Here is a 26,376-nt window from a genome sequence, read left to right on the forward strand (position 1 = left end):
CACTAACTACACCAACTACATTAACTACACCAACTACACCAGCTACACCAACTACACCAACTACAGCAACTACAGCTACTACACCAACTACAGCTACTACACCAACTACACTAACTACACCAACTACACTAACTACACCAACTACATTAACTACAGCAACTACAGCTACTACACCAACTACAGCTACTACAGCTACTACACCAACTACACCAACTACATTAACTACACCAACTACAGCAACTACACCAACTACACCAACTACAGCAACTACACCAGCTACAGCTACTACACCAACTACAGCTACTACACCAACTACACTAACTACACCAACTACATTAACTACAGCAACTACAGCTACTACACCAACTACAGCTACTACAACTACTACACCAACTACATTAACTACACCAACTAAAGCAACTACACCAACTACACCAACTACAGCAACTACACCAGCTACAGCTACTACACCAACTACAGCTACTACACCACCTACACTAACTACACCAACTACAGCTACTACAGCAACTACAGCTACTACACCAACTACAGCTACTGCCCCAACTACACTAACTACACCAACTACACTAACTACACCAACTACATTAACTACAGCAACTACAGCTACTATACAAACTACACCAACTACAGCAACTACAGCTACTACACTAACTACAGCTACTACATCAACTACAGCAACTACAGCAACTACAGCTACTACACTAACTACAGGTACTACACCAACTACACCAACTACAGCTACTACACCAACTACAGCTACTACACCAACTACAGCTACTACACCAACTACACTAACTACACCAACTACAATAACTACACCAACTACATTAACTACACCAACTACAGCTACTACACCAACTACAGCTACTACACCAACTACACCAACTACATTAACTACACCAACTACAGCAACTACACCAACTACACAAACTACAGCAACTACACCAGCTACAGCTACTACACCAACTACAGCTACTACACCAACTACACTAACTACACCAACTACATTAACTACAGCAACTACAGCTACTACACCAACTACAGCTACTACAACTACTACACCAACTACACTAACTACATTAACTACACCAACTACAGCAACTACACCAACTACACCAACTACAGCAACTACACCAGCTACAGCTACTACACCAACTACAGCTACTACACCAACTACACTAACTACACCAACTACAGCTACTACAGCAACTACAGCTACTACACCAACTACAGCTACTGCACCAACTACACTAACTACACCAACTACACTAACTACACCAACTACATTAACTACAGCAACTACAGCTACTATACAAACTACACCAACTACAGCAACTACAGCAACTACACCAACTACAGCTACTACACTAACTACAGCTACTACATCAACTACAGCAACTACAGCAACTACAGCTACTACACTAACTACAGGTACTACACCAACTACACCAACTACAGCTACTACACCAACTACAGCTACTACACCAACTACAGCTACTACACCAACTACACTAACTACACCAACTACAATAACTACACCAACTACATTAACTACACCAACTACAGCTACTACACCAACTACAGCTACTACACCAACTACACCAACTACATTAACTACACCAACTACAGCAACTACACCAACTACACCAACTACAGCAACTACACCAGCTACAGCTACTACACCAACTACAGCTACCACACCAACTACACTAACTACACCAACTACAATAACTACACCAACTACATTAACTACACCAACTACAGCTACTACACCAACTACAGCTACTACACCAACTACACCAACTACATTAACTACACCAACTACAGCAACTACACCAACTACACCAACTACAGCAACTACACCAGCTACAGCTACTACACCAACTACAGCTACCACACCAACTACACTAACTACACCAACTACATTAACTACAGCAACTACAGCTACTACACCAACTACAGCTACTACAACTACTACACCAACTACACCAACTACATTAACTACACCAACTACACCAACTACACCAACTACACCAACTACAGCAACTACACCAGCTACAGCTACTACACCAACTACACCAACTACAGCTACTACACTAACTACAGCTACTACACCAACTACACCAACTACAGCTACTACACCAACTACACCAACTACGGCAACTACAGCTACTACACCAACTACAGCTACTACACCAACTAGAGCTACTACAGCTACTACACCAACTACACCAACTACAGCTACTACACTAACTACAGCAACTACAGCAACTACACTAACTACACCAACTACAGCTACTACACTAACTACAGCTACTACACCAACTACACCTACTACACCAACTACAGCAACTACAGCTACTACACCAACTACACCAACTACAGCAACTACAGCTACTACACCAACTACACCAACTACAGCAACTACAGCTACTACACCAACTACAGCTACTACAGCTACTACACCAACTACAGCAACTACACCAACTACAGCTACTACACTAAGTACAGCGACTACAGCAACTACACTAACTACACCAACTACAGCTACTACACTAACTACAGCTACTACACCAACTACACCACCTACACCAACTACAGCAACTACAGCTACTACACCAACTACACCAACTACAGCAACTACAGCTACTACACCAACTACAGCTACTACAGCTACTACACCAACTACAGCGACTACACCAACTAGAGCTACTACAGCTACTACACCCACTACAGCAACTACAGCAACTACAGCTACTACACTAACTACAGCAACTACAGCAACTACACTAACTACACCAACTACAGCTACTACACTAACTACAGCTACTACACCAGCAACACCAACTACACCAACTACAGCAACTACAGCTACTACACTAACTACAGCAACTACAGCAACTACACTAACTACACCAACTACAGCTACTACACTAACTACAGCTACTACACCAACTACAGCAACTACACCAACTACAGCAACTACAGCTACTACACCAACTACACCAACTACAGCAACTACAGCTAGTACACCAACTACACTAACTACAGCAACTACAGCTACTACACCAACTACAGCTACTACAGCTACTACACCAACTACAGCAACTACACCTACTACAGCTACTACACCAACTACAGCTACTAAGCCAACTACAGCAACTACAGCTACTACAGCAACTACACTAACTACACCAACTACACCAACTACAGCAACTGCAGCTACTACACCAACTACAGCTACTACACCAGCTACAGCTACTACACCAACTACAGCTACTACACCAACTACACTAACTACACCAACTACAGCTACTACACCAACTACAGTTACTACACCAACTACGACTACTACACCAATTACTGCTACTACACCAACTACAGCTACTACACCAACTACAGTAACTACAGCAGTTACATCAACATTCTCATAGTGGGCTTAGTGGTCACTTAATGTCTCTATATTCGTGACGGTTATCATGAACCCATTACCAAGTTGCTGTAGTTGCTGTAGTTAATGTAGTTGGTGTAGTTGGTGTAGTAGCTGTAGTTAGTGTAGTAGCTGTAGTTGGTGTAGTTGGTGTAGTTGGTGTAGTAGCTCTAGTTGGTGTAGTAGCTGTAGTTGCTGTAGTTGCTGTAGTTGCTGTAGTTAGTGTAGTAGCTGTAGTTCGTGTAGTTAGTGTAGTTGCTGTAGTTGCTGTAGTTGCTGTAGTTAGTGTAGTAGCTCTAGTTGGTGTAGTTAGTATAGTTGGTGTAATAGCTGTAGTTGGTGTAGTAGCTGTAGTTGCTGTAGTTAATGTAGTTGGTGTAGTTAGTGTAGTTGGTGTAGTAGCTGTAGTTGGTGTAGTAGCTGTAGTTGCTGTAGTTAATGTAGTTGGTGTAGTTAGTGTAGTTGGTGTAGTTAGTGTAGTTTGTGTAGTTGGTGTAGTAGCTGTAGTTTATGTAGTAACCGTAGTTGATGTAGTAGGTGTAGTTGCTGTAGTTGGTGTAGTAGCTGTAGTTAGTGTAGTTGGTGTAGTATCTGTGTGGTTGGTGTACTAGGTGTAGTTGCTGTACTTGGTGTAGTTGGTGTAGTAGCTGTAGTTAGTGTAGTAGCTGTAGTAGCTGTAGTTAGTGTAGTTGGTGTAGTAGCTGTAGTTGGTGTAGTAGCTGTAGCTGGTGTAGTTGCAGTAGTTGCTGTAGTTGGTGTAGTAGCTGTAGTCGGTGTAGTTAATGTAGTTGGTGTAGTTGGTGTAGTTGGTGTAGTAGCTGTAGTTAGTGTAGTAGCTGTAGTTGGTGTAGTTGGTGTAGTTGGTGTAGTTAGTGTAGTTGGTGTAGTTGCTGTAGTTGTTGTAGTAGCTGTACTTGTTGTAGTTGCTGTAGTTAGTGTAGGTTGTGTAGTTGGTGTAGTTGATGTAGTTGGTGTAGTTGTTGTAGTTGCTGTAGTAGCTGTAGTTAGTGTAGCAGCTGTAGTTAGTGTAGTTAGTGTAGTTGGTGTACTAGCTGTTGTTGGTGTAGTTAGTGTAGTTGCTGTATTTGGTGTAGTTTGTGTAGTTAATGTACTTGGTGTAGTAGCTGTAGTTGGTGTAGTAGCTGTAGTAGGTGTAGTTAGTGTAGTTGGTGTAGCAGCTGTAGTTTCTGTAGTTGGTGTAGTAGCTATAGTTGGAGTAGTAGCTGTAGTTGGTGTAGTTAGTGTAGTTGCTGTAGTAGCTGTAGTTGCTGTAGTTGGTGTACTTGGTGTAGTTGGTGTGATAGCTGTAGTTAATGTAGTAGCTGTAGTTGGTGTAGTTAGTGTAGTTGGTGTAGTAGCTGTAGTTGGTGTAGTAGCTGTAGTTGGTGTAGTTGGTGTAGTTGCTGTAGTTGGTGTAGTTGCTGTAGTTGGTGTAGTTGATGTAGTAGCTGTAGTTAGTGTAGTAGCTGTAGTTGGTGTAGTTGCTGTAGTTGCTGCAGTTGGTGTAGTTGGTGTAGTTGGTGTAGTTGCTGTAGTTGGTGTAGTTAGTGTAGTTGGTGTAGTAGCTGTAGTTGCTGTAGTTGGTGTAGTAGCTATAGTTAGTGTAGTAGCTGTAGTTGGTGTAGTTGGTGTAGTAGCTGTAGTTAGTGTAGTAGCTGTAGTTGGTGTAGTTGCTGTAGTTGCTGCAGTTGGTGTAGTTGGTGTAGTTGCTGTAGTTGCTGTAGTTGGTGTAGTTAGTGTAGTTGGTGTAGTAGCTGTAGTTGGTGTAGTAGCTGTAGTTGGTGTAGTAGCTGTAGTTGCTGTAGTTGCTGTAGTTGCTGTAGTTGGTGTAGTTGGTGTAGTAGCTGTAGTTAGTGTAGTAGCTGTAGTTGGTGTAGTTGCTGTAGTTGCTGCAGTTGGTGTAGTTGCTGTAGTTGCTGTAGTTGCTGTAGTTGGTGTAGTTAGTGTAGTTGGTGTAGTAGCTGTAGTTAGTGTAGTAGCTGTAGTTGGTGTAGTTGGTGTAGTTGGTGTAGTTGAAGTAGTTGGTGTAGTAGCTGTAGTCGGTGTAGTTAATGTAGTTGGTGTAGTTGGTGTAGTTGGTGTAGTAGCTGTAGTTAGTGTAGTAGCTGTAGTTGGTGTAGTTGGTGTAGTTGGTGTAGTTGGTGTAGTAGCTCTAGTTGGTGTAGTAGCTGTAGTTGCTGTAGTTGCTGTAGTTGCTGTAGTTAGTGTAGTAGCTGTAGTTCGTGTAGTTAGTGTAGTTGGTGTAGTTGCTGTAGTTAGTGTAGTAGCTGTAGTTGGTGTAGTTAGTATAGTTGGTGTAATAGCTGTAGTTGGTGTAGTAGCTGTAGTTGCTGTAGTTAATGTAGTTGGTGTAGTTAGTGTAGTTGGTGTAGTAGCTGTAGTTGGTGTAGTAGCTGTAGTTGCTGTAGTTAATGTAGTTGGTGTAGTTAGTGTAGTTGGTGTAGTTAGTGTAGTTTGTGTAGTTGGTGTAGTAGCTGTAGTCGGTGTAGTAGCTGTAGTTAATGTAGTTGCTGTAGTTGTTTTAGTAGCTGTACTTGCTGTAGTTGCTGTAGTTAGTGTAGGTTGTGTAGTTGGTGTAGTTGATGTAGTTGCTGTAGTTGTTGTAGTTGCTGTAGTAGCTGTAGTTAGTGTAGCAGCTGTAGTTAGTGTAGTTAGTGTAGCAGCTGTAGTTAGTGTAGTTAGTGTAGTTGGTGTAGTAGCTGTAGTTGGTGTAGTTAGTGTAGTTGCTGTATTTGGTGTAGTTTGTGTAGTTAATGTAGTTGGTGTAGTAGCTGTAGTTGGTGTAGTAGCTGTAGTAGGTGTAGTTAGTGTAGTTGGTGTAGCAGCTGTAGTTTCTGTAGTTGGTGTAGTAGCTATAGTTGGTGTAGTAGCTGTAGTTGGTGTAGTTAGTGTAGTTGGTGTAGTAGCTGTAGTTGGTGTAGTTGCTGTAGTTGCTGTAGTTGCTGTAGTTGCTGTAGTTGCTGTAGTAGCTGTAGTTGCTGTAGTTAGTGTAGTTGGTGTAGTTGGTGTAGTTGATGTAGTTGCTGTAGTTGCTGTAGTAGCTGTAGTTAGTGTAGCAGCTGTAGTTAGTGTAGTTAGTTTAGTTGGTGTAGTAGCTGTAGTTGGTGTAGTTAGTTTAGTTGGTGTAGTTGCTGTAGTTGGTGTAGTTAGTGTAGTTGCTGTAGTTGATGTAGTTGGTGTAGTTAGTGTAGTTAGTGTAGTTGGTGTAGTTGCTGTAGTTGGTGTAGTTGCTGTAGTTGTTGTAGTAGCTGTACTTGCTGTAGTTGCTGTAGTTAGTGTAGTTGGTGTGGTTGATGTAGTTGCTGTTGTTGCTGTAGTTGGTGTAGTAGCTGTAGTTAGTGTAGCAGCTGTAGTTAGTGTAGTTAGTGTAGTTGGTGTAGTAGCTGTAGTTAGTGTAGTTTGTGGAGTTGGTGTAGTAGCTGTAGTTTTTGTAGTTTGTTTAGTAGCTGTAGTTGGTGTAGTTGCTTTAGTTGGTGTAGTTATTGTAGTTGGTGTAGTAAGTGTAGTTGGTGTAGTATAATTAGTAATTTTTTTTTCTGCGGTATTTTCGCACATGTTTCATTACTCACAAACAATCATAAAAGCTAATCGTGATGGTCTGTACCTCTTGTAAGACTTTATGTAATGTCCTAAGCCTATTAGGGACTGGATGGAATTGTGCTTATGGGGAGGGGGGGGAGCGGGGGGGTTGATCATTGATAGTCGGGGAGTAATGCAAAAGAAAGAGTCTCCAGAATTCAGATTTCCAGAGTTTGGCATCTCTGGTGTAGTTCGATGTAGTTTGGTGTAGTTTCGATGTAGTTACTTTTTTTTAGTTGGTATAGTTGTAGGAATACGATGACGAGATTGTAATGTACATTCAATCACTTTTTTCCCCCTTTTTAAAGTTTTTTTTACGTTCTCGCTAAAGAACGTAATAGATTGACGACGGCCGACTAGTTTTCTCGCCAAAATGACACTTGTTTATGTACTTAGTAATTGGGAGGATCTCGAAAACGTTCTGGTGATTCTTGAAACTTATTCTCTCTAACGGGTAATTAATCTTATATAATGATGATATTTGATATAATTTCATTGAAATTATATGATGTCTTGACCTTTATTTCCTTTCTCTTAATATTTATGTAATTACGCTACACAATAACTGACTGCATCTAGCACTTGAAATTTACGTATTATCTTCATTTTAGCGCCGTTTTCCCTATTTCCCTAAAATCTATGGTCATTAAACCTCAAATAGTGACCTCACCGTAAATACTTTAAAGCATTGTCATTATGTAAAAGTTTTGGTGAATCGAGAGTGCGATTTAGTATTCGTCTATTTTTGCCCGCATAAATAAAGAGCCGCTGGATCACATATATTAAATGACCATTGCGACTTACACGATTAACCCTTGTTTGTTACTTCATTGTTACATGTAAGTAAAGATTTCAAATAAAACTATTTTTTGTTGTTCTTGCTACTTTTGTGTTTGATATTTTCCTTTTTTATTTCAATAATCAACCTCCGAGTTAATTTGTGTGCTGTAGAGCGGTTATAAAAATCAATACATGAGTTGTAGAGCTTTGCAACTTTTTCTGGTTTCTTTTTACAAGATTTGATTCCCAACGTTAGTAGGCAAAATTCCAAAATCATAAGTTCCAACACAGAAAAACTGCTACGTGTGTAATCCGCGCCTTCCCTTTGTAATAAAAATGGTTTTTCTGTTATTCTTTTAGTGAAAGATGTTTTAATAAAATTGCTTTTGTAGTTCTTTCTTTGCTTTGCTTTAGGTGAGTTTCTTCCGTTTCCACAGCTTTTGCATTTGCACTTATCCCCACATTTTATTCCCGCTTTCAAACATTTGCATCTACTTGAGTACTTCCTTTTTCTCCCAATACTTTGTTTTGGTACCTCGCAACAGTTTAAAGTATTTGCATTTTTGTTGTTGACACCACAACAGCACTTTATTCGGATTTCCCGCATTGTCCTGCATTTTCCTACAAATTGGGGTCTTGAAAGTTCAATCAATGAATCATAATGACCACTTTCCTCTCGTGTAAATGCGAGATACAGCGGCACATTGGAAATAGCCTGAACTTGTGGCGTAACGATTGTCAAAGGCCAATCTGTTACTGACGTTACAAGGACAAGGGGAAGGTGGAGGACATTGGCTGCGGCAAGTGGCATAGCATCGCCAATAATCGCTGCAAAATGACCTGGCACTAGGAATCGTTTCGCTTCAGAAAAATAGTCGAGGCCCGGTTCAACAAAGTGTTGGTATTGCTCGCTGTTACTTAACCATTCCTGAACCACTAATTGTCGCAAATTTCGTGCTATTTCGGTAATACTTTGTTGATTTTTGATTCCAAGTTTGTTGAATTGTTCAACTACAGCAACTACACCAACTAACGCTACTACACCAACTACACTAACTACACCAACTACAGCTACTACACTAACTACAGCTGCTACACCAACTACACCAACTACACAAACTACAGCAACTACAGCTACTACACCAACTACAGCTACTACACCAACTACAGCTACTACACCAACTACACTAACTACACAAACTACAGCTACTACAGCAACTACAGCAACTACACCAACTACAGCAACTACACCAACTACACTAACTACACCAACTACAGTAACTACAGCTACTACACCAACTACACCAACTACAGCTACTACACCAACTACAGCTACTACAGCAACTACCGCAATTACACCAACTGCAGCAACTACACCAACTACAGCTACTACACCAACTATAGCTACTACACCAACTACACTAACTACACCAACCACAGCTACTACACTAACTACACCAACTACACCAACTACACCAACTACAGCAACTACAGCTACTACACCAACTACAGCTACTACACCAACTAAACTAACTACACCAACTGCAGCTACTACACCAACTATAGCTACTACACCAACTACAGCAACTACAGCTACTACACCAACTACACTAACTACACAACCTACAGCAACTACAGCTACTACACCAACTACACTAACTACACCAACTACAGCTACTACACCAACTACAGCTACTACACCAACTACACCAACTACAGCAACTACACTAACTACCGAAACTACAGAAACTACAGCTACTACACCAACTACAGCAACTAAGCAACTACAGCAACTACACCAACTACACCAACTACACCAACTACACCAACTACATTAACTACACCAACTACACCAACTACAGCAACTACACTAACTACAGCAACTACAGAAACTACAGCTACTACACCAACTACAGCAACTACACCAGCTACACCAACAACACCAACTACACCAACTACACCAACTACATTAACTACACCAACTACAGCAACTACAGCAACTACAGCAACTACAGCAACTACACCAGCTACAGCTACTACACCAACTACACTAACTACACCAACTACAGCTACTACACTAACTACAGCTACTACACCAACTACAGCAACTACAGCTACTACACCAACTACAGCTACTACACCAACTACACTAACTACACTAACTACACCAACTTCACTAACTACACCAACTACATTAACTACAGCAACTACAGCTACTACACCACCTACAGCTACTACACCAACTACACTAACTACACCAACTACAGCTACTACACTAACTACAGCTATTACACCAACTACAGCAACTACAGCTACTACACCAACTACACCAACTACAGTTACTACACTAACTACAGCTACTACACCAACTACACCAACTACACCAACTACAGCAACTACAGCTACTACACCAACTACAGCTACTACACCAACTACACCAACTACACCAACTACATTAACTACAGCAACTACAGCAACTACAGCAACTACACCAACTACACCAACTACACCAACTACACCAACTACACCAACTACAGCTACTACACCAACTACAGCTACTACACCAACTACACTTACTACACCAACTACAGCTACTACACTAACTACACCAACTACACTAACTACACCAACTACAGCTACTACACCAACTACACCAACTACAGCTACTACACTAACTACAGCTACTACACCAATTACACCAACTACACCAACTACAGCAACTACAGCTACTACACCAACTACAGCTACTACGCCAACTACACTAACTACACCAAGTACATTAACTACAGCAACTACAGCTACTACACCAACTACAGCTACTACACCAACTACACTAACTACACCAACTACAGCTACTACACTAACTACAGCTACTACACTAACTACACCAACTACACCAACTACACCAACTACAGCTACTACACCAACTACAGCTACTACACCAACTACAGCTACTACACCAACTACACTAACTACACCAACTACAGGTACTACACCAACTACAGTTACTACACCAACTACAGCTACAACACCAACTACTGCTACTACACCAAGTACAGCTACTACACCAACTACAGTAACTACAGCAATTACATCAACATTATCATAGTGGGCTTAGTGGTCACTTAATGTCTCTATGTTTGTGACGGTTATCATGAACCCATTACCAAAAGTTGGCTCGGCTAGAAGGGTGATCCACCTTGTCCAGTCACCCTTTTGTAATGGTAGGGTCAGCCTCCTAGCCAGGCCAAAGTTACTCCGTAGGCACTTTACGCGCTTTCCATTCAACAAAAATTCCTGTTTGAAATTTCGGAAAAACCACTTGCCCAGTGGAAGGTACATTCCAGTTGCACAGACCAAACCAAAGCCACCGCGAGTTTGGTTATCGTGCTTGTAAGCAGGATACAGATCCGTGGTCCTGGGGAAAATAAGTTTGGCAAATGGAAGGGGACATTTCGGTCCGACCGACCAGATCAAATCCGATCCGTATCGGTAAAGGCTTGCATAGCCAAGGCGCGGACAATTAAAGCATGCGCGAAGGCTGGTTGGGGTCAATGTTTTTTTCCCTCGCGGCTGGAAGGGTGACACTCCTACACGAGACAGTTTTTCTCCGTATAAAGGGAATTAAAATTTTCGGATACGAAATTGTAATAGAGAAGGAATCAGGAAAAAATTCAAAATTCTCGAAAACAATAGTATTGAAGCCCTCGTAATAATTATAGGGCGCCGCAAAGAAATTAGTAATTTAGATAACCTAAAAGGGTTTTCAATGTATTTTGGAGGAAACGTTCGTTGGGTGCCCCTGTCAACTATCGCCTAATGCTTCCACTACTTTCTTTACCCACATAGGTCAAATTACAAAATGCGTTAGCGCCAGCAGAATTTTGGAGCTCGAGAGTAGAAAAAGTAAAAAAAAAGGTCCAAACTATAAAGGTAAGTTAATTTCTATTGCATGTTAGCAAATTAACTATCGTACTATAATAGAAGTACATCAGGTTTCTTCTCAGGAAATGCCAATGATCCCTTTCGGCAACAGCGAGGCGCTGGGTTAATTATGCAAATATGTCATATTTCACTCAAAATTGGTTTAAGTTCAGAAGGTTGGTCTGAAGCCCAAATTAAATTACCCAAGCCAGTTCTTACATATGTTTTAGTAATAATAATAATAATAATAATAATAATAATAATAATAATGGAATTTATATAGCGCTTATACATCGCTGTTCTAAGCGCTTTACAATGTGAAAAAGGACATAAGAATATCATTAAGCACAAGCTTACCCAACTGTACATATTGGGAAATTTATAGCATACACATCTTAAGAAGGGAAGGAAAAAAAACAAATATGATGAAACTAAATGTCATATATCTTTTTAAAAAGAAACGTTTTCAACTTAGATTTAAAAAGATTAACATCAGAACAAGCTCGAACTTCAAAGGGGAGCTTGTTCCATAGTCGGGGGGCAGCAACGGAAAACGCTCACTGGCCATAAGTTTTCATGTTAAAATTTGGTTCTTCAAGGCGTAAATGATCCCTTGATGACCGTAATGTCCTTGACTGATGGTAAAATTTTAAAATATCTTCAAGATAACGGGAACCGGAGCCATTCAATGTTTTAAAAGTTATTAAATTTATTTTAAAAACAATTCTCTCCTCAACAGGAAGCCAGTGAAGATTTCTTATAGAGTCTCGGTGATGTGATCTCGTTTTTTGAGACCGGCGATAATTCGAGCAGCCGCATTCTGAACAGACTGCAACTTAACTATGTCCCGTTTTTGGGCACCAAAAAGAAGAGAATTACAAAAGTCCAACTTCGAGCTAACAAAACTGTGAATTAGAATTTCTGTGGTACTTTTACTGATGTATTTTCTTATTTTAGAAATATTTCGTATGTGATACAAGGCACCCTTAACTATTGTATTAACATGAGGTGAAAGTGACATTGTGTCGTCAAAAATCACGCCAAGATTGCGAGCCTGTTGAGAGGGCCTGATGTTTTCCATGCCAACAGAAATCGTGGGAGGGGGCAACGAATGACGAAAACGGGAGTATTTGTATTTTTGTATTTTATTTTTTTACTCCATCCTATAATACATTAGTTGTACAATAATACATTAGTTGTACAATATCAATTGGTACAAAGTTGCTTAAGCTACGTGTACTTAATAATAACAAGAAAAGAAGAAAATTAGAATGGAGAAGGGCACATCATAGTAAAACTAATCATGGCCCAGGTTTAACAAGATTGACTTTATTCTTTTGTAGTTTTGTTATTCATTAAAACACAAACATGCACGCACGCACACACACACGCACACAAGTCAATATTGAGCAAGATAATATTTTTTAAGTGCCTTTTTGAACAGCATTTTCGATGATTTATTGCGAATAGAAAGGGGGAGATCGTTCCACCATTCTTTAGACTTCTCTTATTCTGGATTACCTGAAGACGTTCCGGTCGATAAAGAAACTTCACATACGATTGGAAACTATCGTCATTCACGTCTTGCTTCTTTCCTTTCTTTGACATGTTCAAATAAAAGACAACAGGAACTCTTACACAAAAAAAACTAAAGTATTTAAAGACACAAAAGACACAAAAAGGCAACGCAAACTGCAGCTTCAAAAAACGTGGCCATCATCATCGCTGACCGCATTCGACAATTTGTACAGAAAGAGTACAGAAAGAGAAATTCTGATGTATCATTGTTAAGCTTTAACTTGTTGGCAGTCATCCACAAATTGATGTCAGCAACGCAGTTCTCAAGACGTTGTTTTTCAGCCACCAGATCAGAGGTGTCATTGCAAGCAAAAGATGTATAAAACTGCGAGTGATCAGCATAAAAGTGAAACGACAAGCCATGCTCACGAACAATATCACCCAGTGGAGATGTATACAATAAGTAAAGCATGGGGCCTAGGACCGAACCTTGAGGCACACCCCAATGAAGGGGTCGTACCGTGGATGAAGCGAAGTCTACTTTCACAAGCTGAGTACGGTCTGTAAGTTAAGACCGAACCTAGAGGAGAGTCTTCCTAGAACAATTTCATGATCAACCGTATCAAAGGCTGCAGAAAGATCCAATAGCAAAAGCAAAACACCGCGATGACTATCGATGGCTTTGAGGATATCATCCTGTACTCGAATCAGAGCTGTTTCACAGCTATGATTAGCTTTATAAGAAGACTGAAGTTCCTCATTTAATCCATTTGAACATAAATATTCCCAGAGTTGTGTAGCCGCTACTTTTTCTGTCGCCTTGGACACAAGCATGAGGTTCGACACCGGTCTGAAGCTTGGATAGAGCTCGGTGTCAAGGGACGGTTTTTTAAGAAGAGGAGATAAAGTAGCCCTTTTCATAGGCAGAGGAACTTCACCACTTTCTAAAGAGCAATTAACAATCTTTGTTATGATTGGTACCAAATCAGAAAAGCACAACTTAAGTAAGTTAGAAGGAATCGGGTCTAGAGGGCAAGACTTCCTAGCCATTTTAGTAATTAATTTGCTCATTTCGACAGCAGTAGTCGGCTTGAACTGGTTTAACTCACATTGAATAGAGGGATTATCAAAACGGGAAAATTGGAAAGGGATATCAGGCAATGCCAAAGAGTCTATATTCGATCGAATTGTGGCAATCTTGCTGGAGAAAAAGTCCGCGAAGTTGTTACATAATTCTTTTGCAGACTCGCAAGAAGAGTAACACTTCTCTGGTATAAGGTTTAACATGCGGTCAATGGCGGAACACAACACCTTGTGATTGCCTTTGTTTTCTTTTATCAAATCAGAGTAAAACTCCATCTTTGCCGATGTAATTAAAGACCTGACTTGTTTGCATTTGTCTTTGTATATAGTTGTTGGTGTGCAGTTAGTTTGGTTTTTCGCCAGTGCCTCTCCAGTTTATGCCGTTCACGCTTTGCAGACGCAATTTCATCATTATACCATGGCGTGGAAGGCCTTAAGGTGACCACACGTCTTTTTAGGGGCGCATGGATTTCAAGCCAACCATCAAGATAGTACAATGTTTAAGTAACTTATAGCTTGAGTTTCAGGAAAAATCAAGGTGTAGCACATGCCTGAAAATTAAATCGCGACTTTAGGTCTAAATTCAAACTTCGTTGAGTTGAAAAGAACCAAAACTAAAATAAAATTGTTTACCTTCCACATTATCGCTAAGTTAAGAATTAACCGCCATACTAGGGCTAAACCCTTTACAAATTGATTTATCGGGGAATATTTTACCAGAGCCCAGCCATCGTGACTTGTCGAGCAACAACCAACCGACGTTCTTGAAAAGTCTCATATTTAAAGCAAAATTTATTCTACTTCGGAGGGTTTGTGTGAAGTACAAATTTCATTACCCAGGCCAATTCTTACATGTGTGTTTTAGCACAATGTTTAAATAACATATGACTTGAGTTTCAGGTAAAACCAAGGTGTAGCACATGTCTAAAATATAAATCGCAACTTTCAGCCTAAATTTAAATTTCGTTTAGTCGAAAAAGAATCCAAACTGAAATAACATTGTTTATCTTCCAGATTATCGTTAAGATAAGAATTCATCACCAAACCAGAAGTGGAACCCTTTATAAATTGATTTATCGGGGATTATTTTAACCCGCTTTCTTCCTTTTTGCGTGCGAGCGAAGTTTTGAGACCCCCTCATTTTTCTCAAATTTTGGTTGTTTTCAAGTCGCCGACCACGAAAATTGATTTTGTCGATTTTCTCCAAATCCGAGCGGCCTTTTGAAAAACAAACTACACCACGTTTAGTTACTTACTAATAGGTATGTATGGACAAGATATGAGCGAAATTTAGTTTTTGGCCGTGGCCGCCGGTTGCTCGATATTTACAGACATTCGCTCTTAACTTCCTGTAATAAATCCCCTAAGTAATCCTTTAAAACCGTTCACATGGAAGCTGTTTTTAACAGCAATTTCCTGAGTACAGTATCTTCTACCATAATGTTTTCAACAACAGACACATAAATCTAAGGATTCAGTGTTTAGATAAATGGCAAAAATTACCGCGTGAAGCAACCGCTCTTACCGCCTGCAACCGCTTGAAGGTTTACTAAGATTAAATAAGTGTTTTTAATAATACGCAAATTGTGATCTGATCCAATCAAGTAAATGAAAGAATATATGACAAAATACTAAAGTAGACACAGCTTTTTCTTTAATGGGCCACGCATTTTGGAAAAAGAACATTGAAGACAGAGTCAAGTTATTGGAATCAAACGTTTTAAATTGTTGTCCAACGATAACAACAGCCGATTTGCATAAAATAGGACTTAAAATAAGGAAATGAAGGTTCAAAGTACTCAGCTCCTCTCAGGGTGGGGCCATGTCCCTCACTCCACTACATCCCTCCCCGTCAGGAAAGTGCCCCTCTGAGCTAATATGGCAGAGTTAACAGACTCGGCCTAAGGCATTTCTAATCAGCTCACATGGTTTTCATTCCAGATCAGAAAACAATGATGGTGAAAACAATAAATTATGCATGTAACACTACATGTAACACCAGACTGGTGATTTGTAAGTTCTGTTTCTAATCCATTGATACCCTTACCCCAAATACTGTACCCCCAATTTTTTTCAACTCTCCGCAACAGATCCCCTAGAGCTTTAATTTTTTGTCCCATTTGAAAAGGAAGTGGAAAGGATTGACCAATCAGATACTATCTACTGCACACACTGTACATATTTTAAAGACAGAATCCATCAGGAAATTGAATAATTTTAATTTTCAGTGGACAAAAAACTTGTACCAGAATATTTTAAGCTATATCACATTCTTTTTTACCCTTTTGAGGGCTATAGATATAATTAGTTATCTGCAATAACATCAAACACAGTTTCCTATGAGAGCATCGGAAAATGAATTTCAAATTTCACAGGAATGGAGAAAACACAGGTAAAATCGTCACGCGTAAGATTTCATTTCTTGAAATTTGAAGCTTTTGAAGTTTGTTTTCTTAGGATCCCATATGAACCTTTTCTTTTGAGTGACTTCACGTAACTTACATTGCATTGAATTTATAGCCCTTGAAAGTGTAAACAGGATGAAGATATGCCTGAAATTATTCTGGGACCAGCTTATTGTCCACTGGAAATTGAAATTACTCAATTTGCTAATGGATTCTGTCTTAATGTTTGCTAGTTTTGTTTCTTTTATCGCGTGAAAAATACATAATTTTTTAAAGATCATATGTATGGAAGGGAAAGTTCAAAAGGATGTCACCAAGTCAGTCCTCGAACTCGAACTTAACGCTCGTCCACTCGTCCAAAACGAGTAAAAAATTCCGAAAACGAGTAATTTTCTTCCCCACTGGTCCTCTGGACAAGTAAAGTTCTCACTCTCTGAGAAGTACATGTATTTTGTTTTGGATCGTACCAAAAAGTGCTAAACACCTTGAAACAAACAAAGAATTGTCAAAGGCAAATGTTTGAAAAAAAGAACAGGAAAGCAATCATCAGATGATAAAGAAATTAACACAGCATCTGAAACACCTGCTCCGACCAAAAGAAAACGCAAGCTTCAGGAGGCATGGAAGGATTTATACAACTGGTTGAGGTTTGACGGAAAGGAAAACAAAATGTTCTGCGAGTTTTGTAAAGAATTCCTGAATAGGAAAAACAGTTTCATTAATTAGCTTGCAGACACAAATGGTATAGATCCAAAAAAAAAAAAATGGAAAATGATGTAAGTGATCAGTAGTTTTGCCGATGGACTAGTAAATTTAATCCTACTGGTCCTGCGGAAGACGAGACACAAAAGTTAATTTCGAGCACTGCAAGTTAGAATTAGTAAAGTACATGTTTCAGACTTTTAAGCAGTATGCCTTAGTTCAATTCCCCACAGGACAAACACTTCCAAGGGGTCTTAAAATAACTTACAAGTAGAATATGCTGCCTCTTCTTCACACCTGCAAATATACAGTTACACTGCAGGCTCTTTAGTCTTCTCTGATAACTTAGGGAGAAAAAAAGGCCCCATCTTAAAGCAATTCACTGATCAAACTCTTTTGGGACGTGAAAGAATACACACTGCTAAATTATAATCAACAATACAATGTACACTGTACCTTGGCTTTTTCCTGTAAGCAAACAAGCAGAGCAAAGTTGTTTCCTCTTGGAATGTCACGACAAAGACGAACAATGTCCTCAGCATATTCTGACTGATCATCATCCAATCTTCCACCAACACGAGCAAATTTGGTTTTAGCAGAGTTTTCTCTGTTGTCTACTTTAGGTTTTTGAGCTAAAGGAAAGCAGCACATACTTGAATTGATGTAATACTCTCATGTAAATGTTACAGTCAAACCCTTTTAATACTGAAACTGAAGGGGTAATTATGGAAATTGTCAGTATTCACAAGGTTTCTATATAAAGCGGGTCATGTTATTAAAGTAACAAATACAATGTAACCTTTTGTCAGAAAGAGAGACTACAAGGGATAAAAGAGCGCACCAGCCCTGTAGAATTAAACATCTCTAACCTTCACAAAGCTGTCATTCTGTGGACTAAATCCTCGGAAACACCCAATCAATCGCTCATCTACATGTACATGCACATATATTGCTTAATCAATTTAACCGTTCTTTGCCTAACTTGTTTTATGCCAAAATAGTCTAAAATTGATGTCAACAATTCATCATAATCCAGTATACTGTAGCCATGGAAACATCGACATGCTGTCAACTGAAGGTTTTTTTACGTTTAAAAGGGAAACATTTATTACAATACACAGTTGATTATTAAGTGTCCGCATTGCCGTGGTTGACTTTCAATGAGAATATGTTAATTGGGCAAGAAAATAGTGTCCTTTGTCTGCATCATAACTTTAACAAAACTTGTGATATATAAGGCTCTTTTTTAAATCCAGATACAAGAAATTCCAATTTTTTTTGCTAGCAGCGAAAAAAAAGTCATTTAAGCGCGTGCGTGATGGTGCATACTGTCCAATTACTTAGGCATGATGCTACTGTCCTATTAAACTGTCCTATTAAGGTTGAAATCAGGGAGGTTGACAGCCAATTAGATCTGAGAATTTTGTTATGGTTATGATTAAAATAATAATGAGCAAGCTATAATAAAAAAATGCACTTTATTTGAGTGTCAGTGTATTTTGCACGAAAGTGGTAATTGGGGACACTATTTTTACGTCTCAGTCCTACCAGAGACAGGACCACCATTTTTTGTAGTCATCAGAGCCTCACGAAGGTCTAGCTGCTTGCAGTGCAAAGGAAGTAACTTCATTTCTCAGTTATTTTAAGACCCTGAGTATTGGTCCGGCCCCGGGAATCAAACCGACAACCTCCAGCTCTGCAGTCACATGCTCTACTGACTGAGCTAACACTGCCGTGGTAAATAATGATATTAACCCTCTGTCACTCCTGTTTATACGATACTCGATGTCTACACAGTTGACTTTCCTCTGTTCTGTGTCACTGCCATTCACACTACTGTTCCTACATGTATATAGCTTATTTTTCTGCATTGTGAGTATCACAAGTTTTAATTTTTTTTTTTTTACTTTAATTTAATCTTTAAAAATGTCTTGGTCTGGCCATATATTTCTTATCCCTTTCATTAATGTTTCTCAAATGCCACTTCTGTTCTGTTTTTGTTTCAATCATTTTAGTGAAGACGGGGTTGACGCAAATCACAGTGTCACGTGCTCGTCCGGCTGGCTGAGAATGACTCTAGACTGCTCAAGAATAGCGAAGGAAATCGCGATCGTGAAGGACTTTTTATCAAAGGAAGGAGGCAGACGTTGCTTTATTCTTGTAAGTGACAAGAATAAGAAAAGTCAGAAAAATCTGAGAGGCAAACTTAACTAGTTGATTATTGCGCAAAACAGGACGATCACAGAGCAACGAACCTTGAAACACAACATAAACAAAACGGATCGGAATCCATCAGAACAGCATGTTAATGATTGAACAAAATGCTCAGTCATCCAAGGATTTGACCTGACAAAACCAATTTTGGACTGAACCTTATCCACCGACCGGTCTAACACTATTTCAAGGCCTGCAAATTTATTTATTTCGGTTTAACTACGCAGTACACCGGAAATTTTAATACAAACACCAAGGGGACATGCCATAGTGTCCGTATTACCTGGGGGTCCGTAGTTAGAGGGTAAATTTTAAAGAAAATAAATGACATTTTTCAGTGTCAGGACAAACGAAGCTGTCCATTTTATGGGTATCTGTATTGAGTGGGTGTCTGCAGAGCGGAGTTCCACTGTATTAAAAAAACATATGTACTTTTAACTCATTATTTTTACACACTTTGTAACACTTCAACATTTTTTGCACAAGTCATTTTACTTTCCATCAATTTTTAAAATTTATCCATAGACATACTGCAGGGCTTCGGATATTTAATGCGGTCGCGGAGCCGCGAAATTCAGGTAAATCCGCGAAATCCCACGAAATTCACAAAAACACGAAAAACACCGCGAAATTCGGTAGAAATCTTATCAAATACATGCCTGTACAACATATTTGAAACTTATTTCGGCTATAGGGGCTATTTACTTGCCATAAACTTGCAAATTTATCTTGAAACTTCGTCACTGAAACGTACAAACAACTTCCCGAAACTACCAGGCGTAGATCAAGTTGCAAAAAACTGGGCACTAGCCATGATGTTAAAGGCTTTGCCATTGGTTCATTTCTGGAACGTATTGTTGTTGAAAGAGCAAATGATGACCTCTGTTAGAAAAATGTTAAAATGCTGGTCTGATCAGCGCAAAACCAATCGATTTCTAGCGAAATTTTCCCTGAAAATAACCACAAAATCAGCCGTTTTTTACAGATCACTTTTTGGTGAAGTTTGCGCCAAAAAGTCCCACAAAATTCCTGCGAATCGGCCGATTTTTCCGCGAATTTGTCCCTAAAAATCCCGCGAAATTTGACTTTCTTTTCCGCGACCTATCAGAAGCCCTGATACTTAGATACTCACTGAAAAACTCAATTGTCATTGATGTAAATTTCCATACACAAATCAGTTCTAGCCAATCAGAAGAGCGAGTGGTGTTTTTCACGGGTGAAAAAATCAATATGTCCAATCAGAATAGCGAAAAATGTTTTATCATGTATAAGAAAAATTGATACGTCCAATCAAAAGCAACAAAGTTGCCTGAGTTTTGTGCCAAAATTCCCTTCAGGCACTTGCAGCAGGCAGTGTCCTTGCTTTGCAAGTTGCTTCACAGACATTCAAGGAGAAAGGACTATAATTTAAGTACCGTTTTTCTCGTAGAAAAGTGAAAAAAATCTGAGATACTTTTTTATATTTCACTATTGATGAAGAAATTGAAGACAGCCGGCAAAACAACAGTGGAAGGGGGGAAAAGCAAAGAAGATGTAAGCTTGTACTTGTACTTTTTTATCGGAACTAACTTAAGTCTTATATGCTTCTGTTTAAGCTTATATTCAAACCAGGAATTTCACTCATTATACTACATGAGAAATTTCTGCAATTTGATTGGCTTAGGGCAGTGGTATTTCAGCTTAATTTGAAATACCTACATGTGAACCTGTTGCGTGTAGTAGTAAAAACAAATAATAGCGTTATTTGTACGTGATATTTGGCATAAATACCACTCATGATATTTCAAAATTGTCTCAAATTTCAATCGCCTAATGGCTCGTGAAGTTACGTGTAACAATATTAAAACATCACTCATGGTATTTACCCCAAATATCACTACAAATCGTGCTGTTAATTTGTAGTGCTGTTATACAAATCGTTCATTTCTAATTGTACATTCAAAACAAAAGTTAACAGCACTTGTAGTTCCTGGATTACTTCATATTCTTACCCTCATTACAAGTTTTTACCTAGCGTTTATCACGTTCGTCAGAACACATCCTAAACTGGTGGTCCTGTGGCACTAAGTCAGAAATTTTGAGCTATCACGGGTGACTGTAAATTAGCCACCCCTATTAATTTTATCAGGGGCCCCTTAGCAAGGAAACTGGACTCCTTTCTATGGAGGCCCGTTCTGGTCAAAATCATGACAATAAAATTGCACTACAAGACAATTTTAATCCCACTGCAGCAAATATTATGGACCTGTTGCATATTTTTGTCATCAATAAACAATAGCTTTTTCAGCGTGTTAGTAATTATTTTTAGCAACATGAGTTATTTTTGTTTTAATTATACGAATACTTTTTTCATTCATACCATGAATTATTTTTCAGTGGTACTACCAATTATTTTTCCAGTGTGTATTGAGAATTATTTTTTCATTGGGCCAAGAATTGTTTTTGGCGGTATCGCGAATTTATTTTTGGGCCTGCAATGCTTTGCGGGCCTTGCAGTTAAAGTGGACTGGTTCGAGTCTTTGACTTCCTTGGGCAACCATTTTGAAAACTTTGAAGTGGGGGAGTGCTTTCAAAGAAAATGCCAGGGCGAAACATTGTCAGGGAAAAAAACAAAAGGGGTTTACATCTTTCTTACAAAATCTGTCAGGAGTCAGTAGTACTTCACGACTCGTACACAATTCTAATGCACTTATCAATTGAAACCCCGACCCCCCCACCCCGGGCCTATGTGGGGCAATGTGGGGGATTTTTATGGTATTTGAAGGCATGGTTAGCCCGTGGGGGTGGGGGATTTCTCAGGATTTGCTTAGCATATTCATGGAAGTCCATGGAAGTCGGGGAGCGAGGTGGGGATTTGACTCGTGCCTAATTTCCTCACGGTAATTTCTTCACGTGATCACTGGTATTTTGATGTATTGCTCGGCCGTAAGTTTCCTAATTGTTTTTCCTTTCATTTCTTCACTGAGACTAATCCTTTGCGATTTTGCCTTGAGCTTTCATGGTTCGTTGACTGGAAATTGTTATTGTTATTCAAAACTTCTCAAACAATGCAGATACAAACTCCTCTACTTATTATAAAAGGTGCTGTGTCACGGCTATCTGGTTCATTTTGTTAATATTGCCAGTTACGTGGTCCCTATTCGCTTTTGAGCGTTACGTTGGCAAAGAAATGAAGAAATCAAAGCTTCGTTTTAAACAGATGTTTCTCCCAAGCATATCAAGCGTTACGGACAAAAACAATGAACTTTGAAAAACTGTTAGGTTAACAAGTTTTCAAAAACCAAAATTTCAATCCGTTTTAATCTTCTTCATGTTTTCCCATCTGTACCTTCTTTTGTATTTGCTGAGTCATTTATACCATCTTTTAATGTCTTAAGCGGCTATTTTTATGTTTCACTCAATTTGGTGGCAGTTCCCACAGCCTACATTTTGGTAAATTTCATGACACAGCTCGTTTAACGTCTAGTGTTAAACCCATGTGGTTTCTGAAGTTCTATATTTCCTCATTCTTTAAGCCAAAATAAAAAATATAGCTCCTATTAGGAACTATTTTATGCAGTCTATTTATAACATCAGCTTGTGAAGGTTAAGGTATGTTGGCTGCTATTTTCAATTAAAATTATCATTGCAGATATTACTTTCAATGGAGATGGTACGGATTTCCTTTTAATATAACTTTATAGCAATGTGCTACTCCATCATCCATTTTGTACCCTGACTTTTTTATAAGTGGGTAGGGGTCATTATGTTTACTTATTGTCAAATATTTGTTGTATTTATATCTTGGTCTGTTATCATATTTGCCTTTTTGCTGTAGTAAATTTGTCAATATTAAGAAGTTGAAAATTCGAACGAAATATTAATAAAGTCAGTCAGGGAATTAAAAAGGTTTCTCCACCTGGGTGGGGGTTTTACCAGTCAATATGCCCCAGTAGGGTGGGAGTTTGCTAAGATTTGTAATGATGTCAAGTCAAATCCCCACCTTGGCCCGGGGTGGGGGGGGTCGGGGTTTCAATTGATAAGTGCATAACCCTTATTGAACATAACAAGCCTACCCAATCTTATACCTCGAGTCTTCGTCCCTTACTACACATGCTGGCTTTCGGAACGAAGATGCTGTGAATGAGGGTTTCCCCTACCCTGAAGTTCAGGAAGGATCTCCCGATTCTAATTCTGACGGACGGGCATAAGAACTAGCAGAGCCAAATGGATTTGAGGTAGAAGACCTTCGCAGAGTGCTAGTGAGAGTAGACCTCACTAACTAACTAACATGGGGAACTTGCTCGAGTGCCTTTATGATAGTAATTCCTGATTTTTAACATTATGTTTTTAATATTCGGAGATGAATGAGTCTGTCCAACGTCAGATGCCAGAGATATATAGCATATAATGCCATAACATAAATATTAGATAAATCAATCGAATTTCCCAGTTAGTGAGGTCTTCTCTAACTAGCACTCAGTGAAGGTCTTCTACCTCGAGTCCATCTGGCTCTGCTTCTAGTGCTCGCCCGTCTGGATTAGAATAGGGAGCTTCTTCCTGAACTTCAGGGTAGGGGACACTCTCATTCTCTGCGTCTTCGCTCCGAAAGCCAGCATGTGTAGTACGAGACGAAGACTCAAGGTACAAGATTGGGTAGAGAACAGTTCAATTGGGCAGACATGTCATGTTCAATAATGGTTAGAATTGTGTACGAGTCATGAAGTCCCTTCGTAGTCCCGTCTCTATTAAATCTTCGGTCTAGAAAACCTCATCACTAACGACAGACTACTAGCTCCTGACAGATTTTGTAAGAAAGATGAAAACCTCTTTCGTTTCTTTCCCTGACAATGTTTCGCCTTGGCACTCTCTTTGAAAGCACTTCTCCATGTAAAGTTTTTAAAATGGTCGCCCAAGGAAGTCAAAGTCTCGAACCAGTCCACTTCAAATGCAAGGCCCGCAATACATTGTAGACCAAAAAATAAATTCGCGATACCACGGAAAATAATTCTCAGCCCAATTAAAAAGTAATTCTTGATACACATTAGGAAAATAATTCGAAGTACCACTGAAAAATAATTCATGGCATGAAAGAAAAAATTATTCCTATAATTAAACAAAAATAACTCTTGTTGCTAAAAATAATTACTAACACGCTGAAAAAAGTATTGTTTATTGATGACAAAAATACACAACATGTCCATAATATTTGCTGCAGTTGGGTTAAAACTGACTTGCAGTGCAATTTTATTGTCATGATTTTGACCAGAACGGGCCTTCATACCTTTCGACTCAATTTTGTTTCCATAAGTTTTGCGTCAGTGACAAACACAGATACGGAATCAATGATTACCTCTAGTTAATACTAATATTATTTTGTTTTCTTTGTCACTTTGCGGTGTGTTGGAGCAAATTTTGGCATTTTAAGATTTTGGAAAGATTTGAAAGAAAAGGCTGGCAAAAGGATGATTGTCTCAGTATCTTCATAATAAACACAATACCACATGGAAAGTGCTTTGTACGGTATTTAAGCACTCGTTACTTTTATATCAGAAATCTCACTCATTCGTTGCGCTCACTCGTTCAATATTTTTGAGACGTCAACAACTCGTGAATAAATACCATGCGCACGTAATTTTTTAAGAAGTATTTTGTGTGTGTGATACACATATAGCTAGCTTTATGCAGAACATTGTTTTTATTCCTGATGATGCCATCGTTAAGTGAAAGCTTGAATTTTTATTCAACCTTTTTTTTATCATTATTAATTTTTAAATATACTGCAAAAGGACAACATGCAGAGATTATCAAACTTTTCGCCAAATTTTAAACATCAGCCTATTTTGTCATAAATAAGCAAAGCTCCACAGGTGTGAACATTGTTGGAAATGTCTCGATTAACGGAAGTTTAAACAAAAGGGTGCAACTGGCCGAGATAAATTCGATACCATTCAATATATGAACAGCTGTACATGTGCAGCCAGCTAAGTCTTTAAATTAACTTTACAAAAAGAGAACCTCAATTAGTAGAACACAAAAAAATTTAAAGAATAAGGCACTATTAGGCTCTTTGGGAAGGGTTGAAGTAAAACGTATGTTAACGATGATTCATCTCGAACTTTGTTTCAGCTTAATTCTCACCTTCCTCTTTAGTCTGTTCTCTTCCTTCCTGCAATTCCCCTGGTTTTTGTCGTTGATCGTCTTCAACATCTGAGGCAGTTAAAACGTGCATGAGCTTTAACAGGCACAATCAACATGACCTTATTTTGTAAACCCACGTTAAATGAGTTTCATGAGCCTATGAAAAACCGTCAGCTCTTACCAGCTTTGTCCTCTCGACTTTGGTCCACAGAATTCTTCAATTCATTGCCCGTGTGACTTTTATCTGAAGTTTCCTTATCCTTAACATCCTTAACGGGAATTCTAGCAGGTGAAGATTTGACATAATGATTCGTTAGTAAAAGAATTATACCCAAAAATAAGAGTCTTTGAATCAATGGCGCCATGTTGGTTAATTTTCTGCATGGACTGTCAGCAGAAGCAATAACCAGTATATTGGTAACCAGTATATTGGCCAATAGGAAAAGGATACGTCTTCTCGCTTCAGTTTTGTTTTTGTCGATTCTGCTGTCAAGTATCAAATTTTGCAAAATTCGAAGAGTTCTTTTCAAGAAGTCCTCAACACAAAATTGATTATCTATTTCATTTTTATTTTTTCAGAGTAAGCCCGCATCTCCCTAT

General features: G+C 39.0%; 2 protein-coding genes across 2 annotated transcripts in view; both read right to left on the minus strand.

The window, feature by feature from the left end:
• Positions 1-13,342, minus strand: part of LOC140925910 (Golgi apparatus protein 1-like) — a 53,753-nt gene extending 40,411 nt beyond the window's left edge. Inside the window, exon 1 of the mRNA XM_073375744.1 lies at positions 13,256-13,342. Coding sequence (XP_073231845.1) covers positions 13,256-13,342 — 87 coding nt within the window. The remainder of the gene's footprint in view (positions 1-13,255) is intronic.
• A 4,028-nt stretch (positions 13,343-17,370) lies between these two features.
• Positions 17,371-26,142, minus strand: LOC140925911 (uncharacterized). Its single transcript, XM_073375745.1, has 4 exons — positions 25,958-26,142; positions 25,777-25,845; positions 17,899-18,074; positions 17,371-17,436 (listed from the first exon to the last, which is right to left on the minus strand). The coding sequence occupies exons 1-4, from the start codon at positions 26,139-26,141 to the stop codon at positions 17,371-17,373; spliced, it is 495 nt and encodes a 164-aa protein (XP_073231846.1). The 5' UTR covers position 26,142.
• Positions 26,143-26,376: the final 234 nt, after the last annotated feature.

This window comes from Porites lutea, chromosome 2 (genome assembly GCF_958299795.1).
Source record: "Porites lutea chromosome 2, jaPorLute2.1, whole genome shotgun sequence".
Classification (NCBI taxonomy): Eukaryota; Metazoa; Cnidaria; class Anthozoa; order Scleractinia; family Poritidae; genus Porites; species Porites lutea.